Source organism: Globicephala melas, chromosome 2, assembly GCF_963455315.2.
Source record: "Globicephala melas chromosome 2, mGloMel1.2, whole genome shotgun sequence".
In the NCBI taxonomy this organism is placed as follows: domain Eukaryota; kingdom Metazoa; phylum Chordata; class Mammalia; order Artiodactyla; family Delphinidae; genus Globicephala; species Globicephala melas.
Window position 1 is genome coordinate 116,309,003 of NC_083315.2, and position 19,744 is coordinate 116,328,746.

General features: G+C 36.0%; 1 protein-coding gene across 6 annotated transcripts in view; it reads left to right on the forward strand.

Moving 5' to 3' along the window:
* The window catches only part of MIPOL1 (mirror-image polydactyly 1), a 301,233-nt gene that overhangs the window by 93,461 nt on the left and 188,028 nt on the right, over positions 1–19,744 (forward strand). For all 6 annotated transcript variants that reach the window (XM_060294763.2, XM_060294764.2, XM_030854822.3 and 3 more), the window contains exons 8-9: positions 14,289–14,322; positions 14,582–14,752. In XM_060294763.2, the coding sequence (XP_060150746.1) occupies positions 14,289–14,322; positions 14,582–14,752 (205 nt within the window). The remainder of the gene's footprint in view (positions 1–14,288; positions 14,323–14,581; positions 14,753–19,744) is intronic.

Consider the following 19,744-nt stretch of genomic DNA (forward strand, 5'->3'; position numbering starts at 1 on the left):
GCTTCCTATGCAGGGGGCACGGGTTCGATCCCTGGTTGGAGAACTAAGATCCCACAAGCCGCAGGGCGTGGCCAAAAAACAAAAAAAAAAGACAAAAAATACCCATGGTGGTTCATTAGACAGAATCATTAAATAATTAATACTGTAGCATTCATGTTGTGACTAGGTAACGTGATTTGGTTTTTGTTTATATTAATGGTTTCATTTTTTTTTTTGAAGGCTCATTCAAAAAGTAGATGGAGAGACTCATTGTAAAACATTAACTTGTTGACAACTAAAAATAAATTTTAAAATTTAGCTAAATTCCACACTGCCTACTCCCAAATAACTATCAATAGGGAAAAATATTCCAAACATTTCTCTTTGTTTATATAAACACTACTGTCTGGAAGGATAGATGGTTGGTGGTTGAATAGATGCATACATAGAATTAATTTGATAAAAATTAATTCATTTTCTACATTCTGTTTTATTTGAGAGGCATTATATTGTAGAGGTGAAGAGCACAGATTCCAGACACAGGTACCTGTCTTTGAATCTTCACTCTTTTGCTTCCTAGCTGTACAGTCATGGACAGATTCAGAGTTTCTGGGACTCTGTTTTTTCTCTACAAAACAGGAAAATAGTGGCTGTTTTATATTGGTTGTTATGAGGACTAAATGATTTAATAAGTATTGAAAAATACTTGACTTGTAGCAAATGCTATATAAATGTTACTTGAATTGAAGAGTAGTAATCAATTGAAGTGAAACTGAAGAAATTTTTGAACTTCAGGCAGTGTTTTCTCTCAATAAGATATATTAATTCCCAAAAGAACTATCTAAATTTAAGAGATGGAAAAACATTAAGGTGTTGGAATCTCATCAATATTTTTTTGTGCAGTGTTTTAGTTAAGCAATATTATTTGACTCTCAGCTATGAAATAAATAACAGTTTTAAACTCCTTTTTTTCTTTTTCTTTATGAATTCTACTTTTAAAAAATTTATAAAAGCTGTATTGGATTCTATAGCCAAAGTGCCCCCCTTGTTTAACCTTTATTTTATATTTAAAAGGGTTGAGTAATCATTACTCGAACTTTTATCATACATGGCATTTTTACACCTGAGTTCTTTATTGTGGGGAGTTCCTGGGTAACCAAATTTCGTTTTCAAATAGGTTTTTTTTTGTTTTTTTTTTGCGGTACGCGGGCCTCTCACTGCTGTGGCCTCTCCCGTTGCGGAGCACAGGCTCCGGACGCGCAGGCTCAGCGGCCATGGCTCACGGGCCCAGCTGCTCCGCGGCATGTGGGATCTTCCTGGACCGGGGCACGAACCTGTGTCCCCTGCGTCGGCAGGCGGACTCTCAACCACTGCGCCACCAGGGAAACCTTTTAAGGAAGGGTTTATAAATACTTTATTCTCTACTTTAACGTACTCTAGACTGGCTGTTTGTTATCCTTATATTCAAATTGGTTATGAATAAAATTCTTGGCTCAAGTATTTTTTCATTCTAAACACTGTAAAAATATTACTGACTTTTCTGACATTGAGTTTGCCTGAAAAGAAGTCTGAGGTCAATCATATTGCTTTTTCCCTCACTTATAGGTGGTTTAATTTTTTCTGCCTGGGTACTTGAATGATTCTTTATTCTTGAAATAGAACAACTTAATCAGTATGTTCGGGTTGATCTGTAATATTTTTAGAACCACAGCATGCCTTTCTAAAGACTGTATGATTCTTCCTTTATTTCAGGGAAATTTTACATTTGTTTTTTAGGTTTTCTATTTTAGAGACTTCAGTTATTTTTATAGGGAACTTTTATCCTTATCTATTATCTCTTCAATAATTATTTTAATTCCTGTCTTTTTCTCTGCATTCACTGTGATACTCTTAAGCCTTTCCTTTAGTTAGTAATTCCAATTGTTACTGTCCCATTCCCTGTTCTTTCTGGTTCATTTATTAAATATTTTGTTTATTTATTCTCAATGTTCCCTTAAGTTTTCTTTCTTTTTTTAATTATATAAGTTTCAGGTCTATCCTTAAGTTTTCAATTTTCCTATTCATCTACTCTTTTGTTTTGGCATCTTCTCTTTGAACTTCTTTTATTGAATTCATGTTCGTCTTATGTTTTTCTAGAATGCCAACCACGATAGGACAATTTTCTTCTTTCTCTTGCTTTATGTTATCTTTTATATTATGATCTTTACCTCATTTGCATGATATTTTGTCATGTGTTTGTGGTGAATTCATAGTTGGCATCTCATTTCTCTTCATCTTGCTCATGCTTAAATTGTCAAGAACTTTTCTTTGTTTTGATACAGTGCAAGTGAATTTTCCTAGATAAACATTTCATATTATTTGAAACCTATTTGCCTTTTCTGATTCTTGGCTAGGTATTGCTTCTGGGCCACTTTTCTTCATTGCTGTAAGGCAGTAGGGTAGGAGTGGTAGTTGGGAAGACCTCCTTGGGGCTAGATACTGATTCTGTTTGAAGTTCTGTCCTCTGCTTGTAGGACTTTGTTTGGTGTCTTGCACTGTTCTGACGGCTCACTCTGTCTCGTCTTGTGGATATCCTGATTCCATGGAGTATTTCTTTTGGGCTTTTATTTGTTCCACCAGTGTAGTAAAAAAAAAAAAAAAAAAAAGGCCAGCCCTGATGATTCTTGCTTCCTCTGTAAAGATTCTTCAGTAATGCAGGAAGATTTTCTTTACTTTTCTCTGGTCTGTCTACTCAACTCATTGGTCTCTCAGGTTATTTCCAAGCTGTGTGGTATTAGTGAAAATTTTCCAGGATTTGGTGAGGTCACTGTCTTTTCTCAATACCTATTTTCATGTGTAAAAAGAGAAGTTGGTTGAACCTGTTCAAAATCATTTTTCCACTCTCCACCTTATCCCTACTTTTAAAAATTACTACATGATGTCCTGCTTCCTTTGCTGTTTGATTAATTTTTATCATCCATTCAAGTGGTATGTGATGGGATACATAAATTTCTGTGTTCAGATTTCACTCCACCATCTTTACTTGGCCTTTTTTTTTTTCAATAAACTTTTTATTTTAGAATACTTTCAGATTTACAGAAAAGTTGTGAAGATAGATAGTACAGAGTTCCTATAACCCTCACCCAGTTTCCCTTATTGCTAACATCTTATATTACTATGGTACGTATGTCACGGGGGAGAAATCAATATTGTTATACAACTATTTACTAAAGGCCACACTTTATTCAGATTTCACTACTTCTCCGTGATGTCCTTTTTATTTTCCAAGATCCTATCCAGGATTCCATAGACATTTAGTTACTGTGTCTCCGTTGCCTACTCTGCTGTGTGACATTTTCTCAGACTTTCCCCGTTTTTGATGACAGTTCTGGAATATTGGTCAGGTATTTTATAGAATGTTTCTCAATTTCAGTTTTTCTGAAGTTTTTCTCATGATTAGACTGAGGTATTGGTTTTATGGGACAGAGAGTACAGGGGTGAAATGCCATTTTCATCACATCATTTCAAGGTTATCTTCTATCAATATGACTTACAGCCAGTGATGTTAATCTTGGTCACCTGGCCAAGGTAGTACTTGCCATGTTTCTCTTCTGTAAAGTTACCCACATTCCTCTTTCATACTCTGCTCTTTGAAGCAAATCACTAAAGTGCAGCCTGTACTCAATGATGGGCTGCGGAGTGTGGGCTAGGAGGTTAATTGAGTTCTAGCTTCCTCAGCAGAGAATATCTACATAAATTATTTGTAATTCTTCAGTACAGGACATTTGTATCCCTCATTTTTTTATTTAGTTATATCTGTATGGACTCACTGATATTCATTTAATACTTCGAATTATAATCTAATACTATGTTATTTTGTTGATTGGAGTATTCCAGCTTTTTTTTTTAATGTCTTTATTGGAGTATAATTGCTTTACAATGATGTGTTAGTTTCTCCTTTATAACAAAGTAAATCAGCTGTATATATACATATATCCCCATATCTCATCCCTCTTGCATCTCTCTCCTACCCTCCCTATCCCACCCCTCTAGATGGTCACAAAGCACTGAGCTGATCTCCCTGTGCTGTGGCTGCTTCCCACTAGCTATCTATTTTACATTTGGTAGTGTATATATGTCCACGCCACTCTCTCATTTCGTCCCAGCTTACTCTTCCCCCTCCCCATGTCCTCAAGTACATTGTCTACATCTGCATCTTTATTCCTGCTCTGCCCCTAGGTTCTTCAGAACCTTTTTTCTTTTTTAAGATTCCATATATGTGTTAGCATACGGTATTTGTTTTTCTCTTTCTGACTTACTTCACTCTGTATGACAGTCTCTAGGTCAATCCAATCACCACAAATAACTCAATTTCATTTCTTTTTATGGCTGAGTAATATTCCATTGTATACATGTGCCACATTTTCTTTATCCATTCATCTGTTGATGGACACTTAGGTTGCTTCCATGTCCTGGCTATTGTAGATAGAGCTGCAATGAACATTGTGGTACATGAGTCTTTTTGAATTATGGTTTTCTCAGGGTATATGCTCAGTAGTGGGATTGCTGAGTCGTATGGTAGTTCTACTTTTAGTTTTTTAAGGACCCTCCATACTGTTCTCCATAGTGGCTGTATCAATTTACATTCCCATTACATTCTCATGGGTTCCCTTTTCTCCACACCCTCTCCAGCATTTATTGTTTGTAGATTTTTTGATGATGGCCATTCTGACAGATGTGAGGTGATACCTCATTGTAGTTTTGATTTGCATTTCTCTAATTAGTGATGTTGAGCATCCTTTCATGTGTTTGTTGGCAATCTGTATATCTACTTTGGAGAAATGTCTATTTAGGTCTTTTGCCCATTTTTGGATTGGGTTGTTTGTTTTTTTGATATTGAGCTGCATGAGCTGCTTGTAAATTTTGGAGATTAATCCTTTGTCAGTTGCTTCATTTGCAAATATTTTCTCCCATTCTGAGGGTTGTCTTTTCATCTTGTTTATGGTTTCCTTTGCTGTGCAAAAGGTTTTAAGTTTCTTTAGGTCCCATTTGTTTATTTTTGTTTTTATTTCCATTTCTCTAGGAGGTGGGTCAAAAAAGATCTTGCTGTGATTTATGTCGTAGAGTGTTCTGCCTATGTTTTCCTCTAAGAGTTTGATGGTCTCTGGCCTTACATTTAGGTCTTTAATCCATTTTGAGTTTATTTTTGCATATGGTGTTAGGGAGTGTTCTAATTTCATTCTTTTACATGTAGCTGTCCGGTTTTCCGAGCACCACTTATTGAAGAGGCTGTGTTTTCTCCACTGTATATTCTTGCCTCTTTATCAAAGATAAGGTGACCATATGTGCGTGGGTTTATCTCTGGGCTTTCTATCCTGTTCCATTGATCTATATTTCTGTTTTTGTGCCAGTACCTTACTGTCTTGATTACTGTAGCTTTGTAGTATAGTCTGAAGTCAGGGAGCCTGATTCCTCCAGCTCCGTTTTCCATTCTCAAGATTGCTTTGGCTATTCAGGGTCTTTTGTGTTTCCATACAAATTGTGAAATTTTTTGTACTAGTTCTGTGAAAAATGCCATTGATAGTTTGATAGGGACTGCACTGAATCTGTAGATTGCTTTGGGTAGTATAGTCATTTTCATATTGTTGATTCTTCCAATCCAAGAACATGGTATATCTCTCCATCTGTTTGTATCATCTTTAATTCCTTTCATCAGTGTCTTATAGTTTTCTGCATATAGGTCTTTTGTCTCCTTAGGTAGGTTTATTCCTAGGTATTTTATTCTTTTTGTTGCAGTGGTAAATGGGAGTGTTTCCTTAATTTCTCTTTCAGATTTTTCATCATTAGGGTATAGGAATGCCAGAGATTTCTGTGCATTAATTTTGTGTCCTGCTACTTTACCACATTCATTGATTAGCTCTAGTAGTTTTCTGGTAGCATCTTTAGGATTCTCTATGTATAGTATCATGTCATCTGCAAACAGTGACAGCTTTACTTCTTCTTTTCTGATTTCGATTCCATTTATTTCTTTTTCTTCTCTGATTGCTGTGGCTAAAACTTCCAAAACTATGTTGAATAATAGTGGTGAGAGTGGGCAACCTTGTCTTGTTCCTGATCTTAGTGGAAATGGTTTCAGTTTTTCACCATTGGGAATGATGTTGGCTGTGGGTTTGTCATATATGGCCTTTATTATCTTGAGGAAAGTTCCCTCTATGCCTACTTTCTAGAGGGTTTTTATCGTAAATGGGTGTTGAATTTTGTCAAAAGCTTTTTCTGCATCTGTTGAGATGATCATTTGGTTTTTCTCCTTCAGTTTGTTAATATGGTGTATCACATTGATTGATTTGCATATATTGAAGAATCCTTGCATCCCTGGGATAAATCCCACTTGATCATGGTGTATGATCCTTTTACTGTGCTGTTGGATTCTGTTTGCTAGTATTTTGTTGAGGATTTTTGCATCTATGTTCATCAGTGATATTGGCCTGTAGTTTTCTTTCTTTGTGACATCTGTGTCTGATTTTGGTGTCATGGTGATGCTGGCCTCATAGAATATGTTTGGGAGCATTCCTCTCTCTGCTATATTTTGGAAGAGTTTGAGAAGGCTAGGTGTTGACTCTTCTCTAAATGTTTGATAGAATTCGCCTGTGAAGTCGTCTGGTCCTGGGCTTTTGTTTGTTGGAAGATTTTAATCACAGTCTCAATTTCAGTGCTTGTGATTGGTCTGTTTATGATTTCTCTTTCTTCCTGGTTCAGTCTCAGAAGGTTGTGCTGTTCTAAGAATATGTCCATTTCTTCCAGATTGTCCATTTTATTGGCATATAGTTGCTTGTAGTAACTTCTCATGATCCTTTGTATTTCTGCAGTGTCAGTTGTTACTTCTCCTTTTTCATTTCTAAGTCTCTTGATTTGAGTCTTCTCCCTTTTTTTCTTGATGAGTCTGGCTAATGGTTTATCAGTTTTGTTTATCTTCTCAAAGTACCAGCTTTTAGTTTTATTGATCTTCGCTATTGTGTAGTATTTCAACTTTGACCATTGGAAACTCTTTTAGGTGGCTCCTACATGCCTTTGACATGTTCCCATCCTTTTGATTTTTTTAACCATTTCTTACTTTCTGGCACTGCAGCCTGCTCCAGGGTCATGTTTTATGGGGATATGCCCACCCCACCAGCAATGAATCAGAGTTCTTGTTGCTCACCATCTTTGCCAGTATTTGGAATTGTCATTCTTGTTTTGCTTTTTTTCTTATTTTGAACATTATCCATTCTCTAATGACAGATGATATTGAGCTCCTGTTTATTTACCATCTGTATATCTTCTTTGGTAAAATGTCTGTTCAGATATTTGACCAGTTTTTTAAGTTGGGTTGTTTGTTTCCTTTTTGTTAATTTTAAGTGTTTGTTATATATTCTGGATGTAAGTCGTTTTTCAGGTATGTGGTTTTCAAATATTTTCTTCCAGTTCATGTTTTGTATTTTTCTTCTCTTAACAGTGTGCTTAGCAGGATATAAGTTTTAAATTTTGATAAAATCCAGTTTATTGATTGTTTTTTCTTTCATGTTTTGTACTTTTAGAATTGAATCTAAAACTCATTGTCATATGTAAGGTCGCACCAAGTTTCTCCTATGTTTTCTTCTATGAGTTATAAATTTCATGTTTTACATTTAGGCCTACAATCTGTTTTGAGTTGATTTTTGTGTAAAGTGATACACGGTACAATGTAAATGGTCTTTTTTTTTTTGCATGTAGACATTTATTTATTCTAGTACCATTTGTTGAAAATGGTTTCATTTCTCCACTAATTTCCTTTGCACCTTTGCCAAAAGTTATTTGACTATTCATGTGTGTTAATTTCAGGACTTACTTGTCTGTCCATTGATCTGTGTTTCTATCCTTTTGCCAGTACCACACATTCTTGATTACTAAATCTTTATGTTACGTCTTGAAATCGGATAATGTCATCCCTCTAAACTTTGCTCTTTTATTGTAGAATTATTTTGACTATTCTGGTACGTTTGCAGTACCAGAATAGTCCAGTATTAGTCCAGTTCCATATACCTTTAAGAATCAGTTTGTTTTTATCTACAAAACAGTTGCTGGGACCCAATGTGTTTAAACATACTCTTCAAAATAGATACCTTTTTTTCTTTTTTTCAGTAATGCAGCTATTAAAAACTTTAGAACTTTTCTTTAGAGATTTGCAAGTACTATTACCTTCAATTTGTCAACTGCTGCACAGTACTATACTTAGCATGTAATTTATGACCATAAATCTTTTATGTAGGTTGATCACCAATTTTATTCATAAAATTTGCTTCTAAATATTTTTACTGTTTTTTGTTTTGTTTTGTTTTTTTGTTTTTGCGGTATGTGGGCTTCTCACTGTTGTGGCCTCTCCCGTTGCAGAGCACAGGCTCCGGACGCACAGGCTCAGCAGCCATGGCTCACGGGCCCAGCCGCTCCGCAGCATGTGGGATCTTCCCAGACCGGGGCATGAACCCGTGTTCCGTGCATCGGCAGGCGGACTGTCAACCACTGCACCACCAGGGAAGCCCAGTTTTTACTGTTTTTAGAAATAAAATTCACCCCCAAAAGATAACAAATCAGTTTTTTATACAATGTCACAACTCATTGAGTGATATTCAGGCTTTATAGGTGAAGAAACTTAGAGTGGTTGACTACCTGCCCAAAGAGTCATAGTCAGTCACTTATACATTGCAGGACTTATCTACCTCAGAGCTATACAGGCATCTCAACCTCAGCATATCCAAAATGGAATTATTAATTTATTTTTAAAACCTGATCCTCCTTAATTCCCTGTAACTATCGGCAGCACAACCACCTGCCCACATATCCAAACAAAAACTTCTTCCTCAGAACTCCTATTAAATTGGTCTCTTAGTTTTGTTCATTCTGTCTCTTTAAGTGATGGATCTAAATTGAGCCTATCCTTCTTCCCTAAACTTTTAAATCTTCCATTGTCTATTTACTTTAATCTGTACCTATGTTTTGTTATAGTTTTTATTACAATACATGAAAATTAGGGTTCCTTGAGGCGAGACTTTTTCATTTGGTTCTTGGTAGCATTCCTATTGAGGGAGGAATGGGGAATGGAGAAAAGGAAAACAGTCCCAAGACTTATCTTTTAGTTAATTAGTCCATTCAATAAATATTTATTGAATATTTATTATCTGTCAAGTACAGTGCTAGTTGCAGGAACACAGCATTATGGTTTCAATTTAGTTAAGATCAGCATTAAGTAAATATGAATAATTACATAAATACTCAAAATAGTATCAAGTGATATGAAGAATTATTGGTTCCTAAGAAAAGTTTATAGACAGCTGTATTACAGTCTAGGGGTTCAGGTGAGGGGATCAGGAAAAATCATACAGAAGAAGCAAGAACAACAACAGCAACAAATAGCATGTCAGTACAGTTTTAAATGGCACTGTGGAGGCTCTTTTCTACTCAGTTGAAGTCTATAGGCTCTGAACTTCAATAGTGCATTTTAGACTAAATCTTTGTTAAGATAGAACCAATTTATAACTGAGCTTTGCTTGACTGAAAGGCATATTTAGAGGCATTGAGTATAAGATGAAATTGTATAAATTATTTCACATCTTTTTGTTTTAATTCCTTACTTCTTGCTTCCTATAATCTGGAAATTCCTTCCTTCTTTTTTCTCTCATCATCTTTTCCACTCCCGATCTACTTTTCATCTTTCTGTATAATGTTTGTCTTGTCTTATTATTCTGCCGCTTCTCTGCTTTCCCTTACCTCTTGAATTGTTAATGCTTTTTTCTTTGTCTCTTTTGCTTTTATCCAAAACTAGGAAAAAGTAAAAAGGATTCAGGTTAAAATGACTTACATATGCATGCCAATATAGACATGTTTGCATAGGTACATTCCAACTTTTGAGAACATGGTATCTATTTTTCAATCTGTTATTGTTGGTGTATTTTTTATATTAAAGGTGGCACTGTGTAAGAAAGGAGACTTAGAGAAAAAAACAATTTAGAATTTTTTGATAAGCTGATCACTTGTTCTTTTTATCATTTGGGGGTCAAAGTTTTGCTTCTTCCCATTGAACAAGGTAAAGGACTCTAGGTTCAGAAAGGAAAGATGTGATATTGACTGATTTAGGAATAAATCAAGATATGTGACATTTCATGCATGAGTCTTTTCACTTAGAGTGCAAGGTTGTCAGTCAGAATTTGCATGGTATAGGAAATCAATTGAAACTTGAACCTATGGACATTTACTTCAGCAATATTCTTACTGATTATCATGACTGTCTAGTTAGACTGTTGTAGGCATAATTTAAAGATTATGAAAGGTTGAAATTCTTTTGTTTAATTGTAAACTTCATATTAATGATATATAATGTATAGTTTGTTGGCTGTATGTCATATAATACCAACTATTACTTTGTCTTTATTAAGCTAGTAAAACTATGTGTTGTACATGCTGCTAGTAAACCTTAAACCTAAAAAGTCATTTTACATAGAAAATTATGTGTCTTATATAACTGTTTCAAATTGCTTCCTTTTTCTTAAAGGTAAGTTGTTTGTCTAATTTTTGTTTTCTTAAGTGATATAGTAAGTAATGTCCTTATTGTAGGACTGAATTTAATTTTCTGGAAGCCACTATTGTTGATTTTTTATCTTTAACTAGATATTAAATGACCCACCTCAGAAAAATGTGTCAAATATACTGAATTGGCACTTACAGTGTATTAACATCAAAGATCTGATCTCATTTTTCAATACTCTGTATCAGGGATCAGCAAAGTAAGGACCTATGGTGCAAATCCAGCCTTCCACTTGTTTTGTAAATAAAGTTTTATTTGAATACAACCACACCTGTTCATTTACATATTGTCTATGAATAGATTTTCTTCTTCAAAGGCAGGATTTAGTAGCTGCAACAGAGAACAGAGAACGTATGGTAAAGCCTAAAATATTATCTGACCCTTTACAAAAAAAGTTTGCTCATCCCTACTCTATATAATCTAATTGAGACTAAATTACTATGTAGTTGATCTTTGATATCTGTGACAAATACTTCCTGAAACTTTTAAAGAAATGCAAATTTAAACACAACCATACCTGTTCATTTACATATTGTCTGTGAATGAGTTTGCACTACAAAGGCAGACTTTAGTAGGTACAAGAGTTTTTCTTTTTAATTATTTATTTTATTTTTGGTTGCGTTGGGTACTTGTTGCTGCACGCAGGCTTTCTCTAGTTGTGGCGAGCAAGCAGGGGCTACTCTTGTTGCGGTGCATGGGCTTCTCATTGTGGTGGCTTCTCTTGTTGCCAGGCACAGGCTCTAGGCACATGCGCTTCAGTAGTTGTGGCTCACGGGCTCTAGAGCACAGGCTCAGTAGTTGTGGCACACGGGCTTAGTTGCTCCACGGGATGTGGGATCTTCACAGACCAGGGCTCGAACCCGTGTCCCTTGCATGGATTCTTAACCACTGTGCCACCAGGGAAGTCCCTCTTATTTTTTTTAAATAGGCATTTTTATTATTTTTTAAATTTTTATTGGAGTATAGTTGATTTACAATGCTGTGTTAGTTGCAGGTGTACAGCAGATAAGAACCTGCTGTATAATAAAAGGTTTTAAGTTTTATTTTCCTCTCAGTGACCATTTATCACTATATTTATATCAATTATAAAGGCTAATAATAAAGCAAAATAGAGATTCACATGCCAAGTGGTTGATGTGGCTCACTCAGGCCCTGCATGTCATACCTGACACACTCACTCACCAAAACATGATTCACATTCATTTATCACAAAATGATAAATCACTATATATCATGTACTTTTAAGGGCAATCACATAAGTTTTTTATTTTTTTGTGGTACGCGGGCCTCTCACTGTTGTGGCCTCTCCCGTTGCGGAGCACAGGCTCCGGACGTGCAGGCTCAACGGCCATGGCTCATGGGCCTAGCCGCTCCACGGCATGTGAGATCTTCCCAGACTGGGGCACGAACCCATGTCCCCTGCATCGGCAGGCGGACTCTCAACCACTGTGCCACCAGGGAAGCCCCCACATAAGTTATTTATGGTCAGAATGCTAAATTTATGTGCCGAGGATCTAGTATATAACATCTGATAAGAAAATTTGATTTTAATTTTTTTTTAATTTTGGTTGTTAGCAGGGAATTTAATATTAGACTAAATACAGTTATCTTAACCATTTCCTATTGAAAGCTGTGAATTTAAAACATTTAAACTCTTCATTTGCTTTTCCTTAAAGTAATAGTTCTTCATTTTGCATTGCCTGAAAAAAACATAAATATTACATAGGAATTTCATGCACTTTTTGTTATGTTGATTATTTGGAATATATGAATTACTTAACCTACCTACACTGTTATTTTCTTTTTGATCATATGTAACTCTTTGAAACAAAAAAAGGGAGTTGCATAATATTGAGAACTAATTTTTTTTTAAGTTCCCAGTAATCTGTGAATCTAAATGCTTAATTTCCATGTAGCTTTTTACATTTTAAATGATCAAGTTTCATAAATTGTGAAGTTTATAAATATTGAAACTTCTTTGGAAACTGCCATTAGTTGACCTTAGTTTGATTTCATCTAAAAAGAACAACATTAAGGTAAATATTCCTTACCACATATGGCTTCCCTAAAAATCATATTTAGCCAACCAATAACTGATGGTTAAATGCCATTCATGTTCTTCAAATACTTTTACATGATCATAAATAAGTGGAAGAATTTTATCTTATACTTTTCCACTGTGTTTTTTAATTGAATAAAAAGGAAGTGATGGGCTTCCCTGGTGGTGCAGTGGTTGAGAGTCCGCCTGCCGATGCAGGGGACATGGGTTCGTGCCCCAGTCTGGGAAGATCCCACATGCCGCGGAGCGGCTGGGCCCGTGAGCCATGGCCGCTGAGCCTGCGCATCTGGAGCCTGTGCTCCGCAATGGGAGAGGCCACAACAGTGAGAGGCCCACGTACTGCAAAAAAAAAAAAAAAAAAGGAAGTGATTATTCTCATAGTTTTTGTAGACTAAGCTTTTATGAAGCAGGATATTTGAAAACTTGATTTATTTTGGGAGAAAAAGATAAGAGTACATATTTGCCCTTATTGGAATGTGAATCCAAGGGGACATTAGTAGTTTGAGATAAACATTAAATAGATATAATTCAAAATTACTACACCTACTTATTGACTTACACCATTTAAATATGGGTAGAAATAGTTTTTTTGATATATGTTCATATATTTTCCTGTGCAAATGTAATGTTCTAAAATCTATACTTTCTCTCCATGATTATAGCAGTTTGATTGAACTGTGGAGTTTGGAACAATTTTGTAACAAATTTGTTAAGTGTCTTCTGTAATCTTTTCCTAGTATCCTTTTTTTGTGGTAAATGTTAAATCACAGGAGCACAGAAATGGAGGGGGAAAAGTTGAAACACGAATTTGGATATCTAAGCTTTTAAGTACAATTTTTAAATAATTGAAATCATTTCTAAAATCTCCATCATTTCACTGGTACCCATTACAGGTTTTCATTTAATCTACCCAATTTAATGACTGCCTAAATTATATTATATACATTTTCTAAATATGTCATTTAGAACTTCTTTCTTTACTTTAACTGCATTTCAATTTACCAACATCAACAAACATAAACACTATGACTCTTAAAAGACAAAAAGTCCATTTATGAAGAGAACAAGTTTACTTTTTTTGCCTTTAAATTGAATAATTCTATGTTATGCAAAAAAGAAAATAACATTAGTCATTTAAAAATGTGACCAATTTTGGTCAGCCTTTCTATATAGCGTATTTGTTTCAACAAATAGGTAGCACCAGGAGATTTTCAGGTCAAATTTAGTGGTAGTTATTTGTCATTGCTTTTGAGGGAGCATAGTTAAACTTTGTAATAAAAATACTTGCTTTGTTTTATTTGTGATAATGTCCAAGAAGGATAGGAAATACAGTTTCTGGTAAGAATTGAAAGTCTAGAAATAAATATAATGATGAGAATGAGTACTTCTATCACTGGGGAACTTTCTTCATCTAAGCACATATGAACAATTGATCCTTGTAGTCATATATAGCAGTAAACATTAATAACTTAACAGTCTGAAGTCAGTGCAGAAGATATGGAGCATTATTGAAAGATGGAGTCGAGCAGGTGGCACTTTAATATGTTCAATGTCATGGTTGACTCTAAAGACTAGTCGAATGAAATTACTTGAGGTTCTAAAGATTTAAAAAGCGAACTCATTTTGCTGCACTAAGGAAATGCTACTGATCAGGCTTTCTGTGTCCCTTTTTTCTAGGCTAGAAAATATTAACCCTGAAGAAAATGACATGGTAAGCCATTCTCTGAGGAGATTTCTTGATGTCAGTCTTATATCTTAGAGGCTTAAGTTCAATTGAGTGGGTTTCAAGAACTAAGATGTGGGAAAAAGAAGAATTGACACACTAATAATGTACATCTTTGCTGCAATATGAAAATTCAATAACTTTACTCAGTCAATTTACAATTCACATGTGCCTATTAATTAAAACCCTATATTAAATAAAATATATTAAAACTTCATGTCTGACTAACATATAATGGTGTTGGTAGACATTACAGGAATTACTGAACAGAATAAACAATGCAGACACAGGGATAGCTATTCAGAAGAATGGAGCTATAATTGTGGATAGAATCTACAAGACCAAGGAATGTAAAAAGAGAATAACTGCAGAAGAAATGAATGCAGTGATTGAAGAACGGGATGCTGCTTTGTCTCAGGTAACTGCATGTACAATATCTGTAAAAAGCATACACTTAACATTTTCCCCTCTTTCTTTACATTAAAAAATGACTTTTCCCCACATATTCTTAATTCGAATTAGTTTTTATATTATAATTAATACCACAATGATTAGCTATATTAAAATAATCACATATTTTGTTATATCATTCTTCAAGTATATGCATTCTAATAAAACTGTTAGCTTGTTATAAAATTTTAGTTATATTCTTTAAAGTAATCACTTTTATATGAGACTTCTTACTTGAGTCACAGTTTTGTGAGGGCTGACATTGTCTTTATTACTGTTTTATTCCTAGTGCCTAATTCAGTGCCTTTCAGTAAACATTGATAAAGGAATCAAATTATTAGGGTATTCCTTTCTGAACATTACTTATACCTTCCTGCTCTAACTGAAACCTGATTACCGCCCTGAGGATACCGCTTCCACTGCAGTCCTCTCAAATGTGAATATATTCCCTCACCCAGCAGTTGGACCACTGGGCTTGGAGGCTTGTTCCTCATTAGTGTTTTTAGATCATTGTTCCTTTATTCTCTCTAAACACCTCCAGCTTTGAGGCCCATGTATCAGATTGTATCACCCATTACACACTCCTGTTGCAGTCATGTACACATTCCCGTGTCGCTTCCCTCATTTCTTAAAGATTTTAGGATCTATTTCACTGTCTCTTTCTTCAGCCTACTCCTGTCACAGTTCTTGGTGATTTAAATATCTATGTAGGTGATACTTTCAATATCCCTCTCATCTCTTTGAATCTCTCTCCTCCAATAATCCACGTACGCTGTACTCTTTCTGCCATCCACCCTATGGTCATACCCTGTTCTTGGTCATTATCAGTCTCAATTTCAAGCATCCCGCTTGATGACCACCATTTGTTATCTTTCCAGCTCCCTCTAGAACTCTAACTCTTGCAAATTGTCAACTCTCCTGGCACCTGATTATATTGATCTTACCACCTCTTTTCCTATCCCTTAATCCCCTCATGTCCTCACTTCCCTCTTCATCTAGTTTGGATTCCATGGCTCACCATAATTATCATGTAATGTAATATAACCTGCATGTAATATAACCTCAGTTGTTTTGGCCCTCTCTTCCTTTATCCTGCTCACCTAGCAAAACCTAAGTTTTATAAATTTAACTTTCTGCCTGTTCTACACCTTCACAGCTTTATATGGCAGGAGACTATCACACAAATTTGCTGACTGAACTTACCTTGTGTTCATGACCACCGTCTTCAAGTAGACCCTTGGTGTTGCCTGGCAACCTTCCACTCACTCTCCCCCTCTGGAGGACTATTTTATCTTTCTCCTTTCTCCTCAAGCATCCAACGTCTGCCTCCCAATAGAAAAAAGAATTTCTGCTTGTCCCCACCATTTCATTCACCAGCCTACCTGCATTTGCACCCATATACTCTGCCTTTTCTACTTTCTTTTTTACATGCTTCTGTTTAAGGACAGCTTCTCTGTTTCACACTAGTTTACATCTTTCCTTGCCTGCTTAAGGTTATCACTTAACCAATTGTCCCTTTTCTCTCCTACTTCATAAAATGTTTCCTTATTAGTTCATTTCTATCACTGTGTGAGATTCTTTACTATATCCCATGGAGGCTGGGTGAAAGTTTTAGTAAGTCTTGGTCAGCTTGTGGTTCACTGAGAGCAGAGTATTCACTAGGGCTCTACTCCTGGAGAATCCTCTATTCTAGTATTTGTCTCTTTTGCATTGTAAGACAATGGGAAACTCCATTATTCTTTTCACAGGGCTTAAGGCTTAGCTTTTTTTTTTTTTTTTTTTTTTTGCGGTACTCGGGTCTCTCACTGCTGCGGCCTCTCCCACCGCGGAGCACAGGCTCCGGACACGCAGGCTCAGCAGCCATGGCTCTCGGGCCCAGCCGCTCCGCGGCATGTGGGATCCTCCCGGACCGGGGCACGAACCCGCGTCCCCTGCATCGGCAGGCGGACTGTCAACCACTGCGCCACCAGGGAAGCCCTAAGGCTTAGCTTTTTAACTTTAAGCCCTATACAGTTTTCAGAGTTAGCAAATGATTTGAGATGGAACCAAGTCTCAAATCTCCAATTTTGTCACTTCAGCCCTGCATAACTGCCAGAAGCTTAGATGATTTCTCTGTCCTCCAGCAGGAGCCCTCTGTATAGTCAAAGCCGGATTTCTCAGCCTCTTGCCCATTCTCCGAACCTTTAAAACTCAGGGGGAAAACAATGACTTCAGATCTTCAAATCACCTGTCTCCAGTTAACCCCTCTTCAGAATCCCAGCTGCTCAAGTTATTGTTGCAGCAGCAACCTTCTGATGTCTTAAACAGATATTTTTTAAAAATTTAATCTGGCTTTTCTTGTACTTGGCTGGAGAATTGTTGTGCCACAAATGATTCTATCCTATCTCAATGTGGAAATCTGACATTTATCTTCAGATTAAAATTGGGAAAAGTTCAATTTAAACTTTTAAAGTGGGCAGCTGTTTTTAGCATTTTGTGCCCTCCCAAGTGTATTCAATCTTGGATCATTCAATATATTGTTGAAGAGATAGCCAAAACTATTTTTCTGTGCTTGAAACAATTATAAACTCAAACATTTGATTTTTTTAGAAATCATCTATTTTGTTAACTAAAACACCCATGTACATAGAGAACTTACCACTTTCTTCCTTTATCCCTGCTATATTCCAAGTCTTTATTACAAGGCCTTTGCTTTCGTGTTTTGTATATATTTTATATACCATCCCCCCTGGCCCTTTTGGCAAAAGTCCACATCCCAACCTCCATTCCCATGCCTAACTTATTCAGTGCTCAAAGGCTAGGCCCTTCACCTACTGCATCAGGTACCAGCTGAGGTCCAATAACTGAAAATCTCTATAACATTATCCTACCGACTACAAGTAGCAGCGAGGCCCAAAGCCTCCTGTTGCCAGGCTCTGACCATCTATGAATGTCCTTGGAAATCGAAACTAGCCTAGAACTAGCCTAATTTAGCCAGAACCCCAAGGAATAGTATGATAATTATGTGAAAACTTGACTGGACCACAGGGTGTCCAGATATTTGGTAAAATGTTATTTCGGGGTATGTCTGTGAGGGTGTTTCTGTATGAGATTAACATCTGAATCTTACATCATTGGCTCTCCTGGTTCTCAGGCCTTCGGACTCAAGCCGGAACTATACCATTTTCTTATGATTTGAGTGAGATTTTGGGTTTTTGGAAAGAATACCACAGAAATTTCACCTTAATTAGCACTATTTTCTCTTTCCCCAGGCTAAGCATCTCAGCATACTTCAACACCTTCCCTGAGTTTCCTTTTTTTTGTTGTCTTTTAGTTGTTAATTTTCCCTTCTTGGTCTATCAAGGCTGAATGATTGATCATAAATTTCTATTACCTGAACACCATGCAGAGAATCTTAACTCACCACTATTTTCTGGAAATAAGTCACTCCAAATTCCATCTTAACCCTTTTAATTTGTACACTTTTCTTAATTGTGTTTGTCATTGAAAATATTTTTAAAACATTTATGTGCCTCTTTTAACCAGAATATAATTAGTACATCTTTTTTTGATAGTTAATTCATTTTTGTCAGATGCTATAATGAAAACTATAGATCCTGAGATCTTTCAAGTCCAGAGTTGACAAATACAAAAAGCAGGGAGGACCAAGGGGTAATCATCAGGTTAATTAAAGAAATTCAGCTAAACATTTCACTAGTCAATTTTCTCCTTCTCTATAGCCGCAAGCTATACCATGCACTAAGCGCAATAAAATGAAAGATAAACCAAATAAGAGGAAGACATGAATCCAGTCCAATAATACAATGAAGAAAATTCTAGGAAGACAGCTGAACAATGTACAAAAAGTACAGTTGGTCTGTTGCTTTATAACTCTTTCTACCTTTAAGCATGTTTTCCCCTCTCACTGACACATGCTTCTATCCACTTGTTACTTGCTTGTCTACCTACTACTTTAAAGCTAATTTAAATATCACCTCTTCAATAAAGTTCTCTCACATGAAGCAATATTGATAGATATCTTCTTTTTGCCCACATTTTACTTTACATCCTATTACAGTACTTGTCACACTGCAGTACAGTTAATTGACTTTATGCCTGTCTTCCCACCTAGCGTGAAGGTAAGAACTGTTCTTTATCTGTGTCTATTAGTCCTTAGGACAGTGTAGGCACAAAATATAGGCTTGTTGAATTAATGAACTGATGAGCTTAGCTGTTTTAGATCTATTTCAAGATACATTGAACTAGAAGAAGTTAGTGAAATATTATTCATTCATCCACATTTTATTAAGGACCTGTTATATGTCTCTGTTGGGGAATTCAGCAATGATCCAAATATAGAAGGCTGTTACTCTTATGGAACTTACATTTTAGTATGGAAATATAGATAGTGAACAAATAAATGAATAAAGTGTTTTCAGTTAGGGATGTAATAAAAATAAAAAGGTAATGGAGAGTGACTGCAATTGGTAGGAGGATTGTCACTTTAAATAGGGTGATCAAGGCAGTCCTTTTGTTTAATTGTTGAATTTTGGTGAATAGTTGAATTGAGACTTGAAAGAGGAGAAGGATCCAGCCATGCAAAATCTGTGAAGAGAGCATTCCATCAGAAAAGAATACATCAACAATGCCCTGTGAGAGGGAACAAGCTTAGTGTGTTTAAGGCTCTGATGTAAATACTCCAAGCTTAAATATGGTTGAAGTGCAGTGAGCAAGGAAGATAGCAGCAAGTGACGAGGTAGAAGAGATAGGCAGCAGACAAATTTGTAAGGTCTTGTATGCCATGGTAAGGGCTAAAAATTGTGTATAAATGCAGGAGATATTGAGGGAGAAAGGCTGTTGCAATAGTCCAAGTCAAAGATGAAACTGATGGTAGCTCAGTGGGGCAATTGTAGATTTAGAGAAGTAGACAGATTTGGGAAATATTTCAATAGTATAGTGAGTAGACCTTGAAGACAGATTG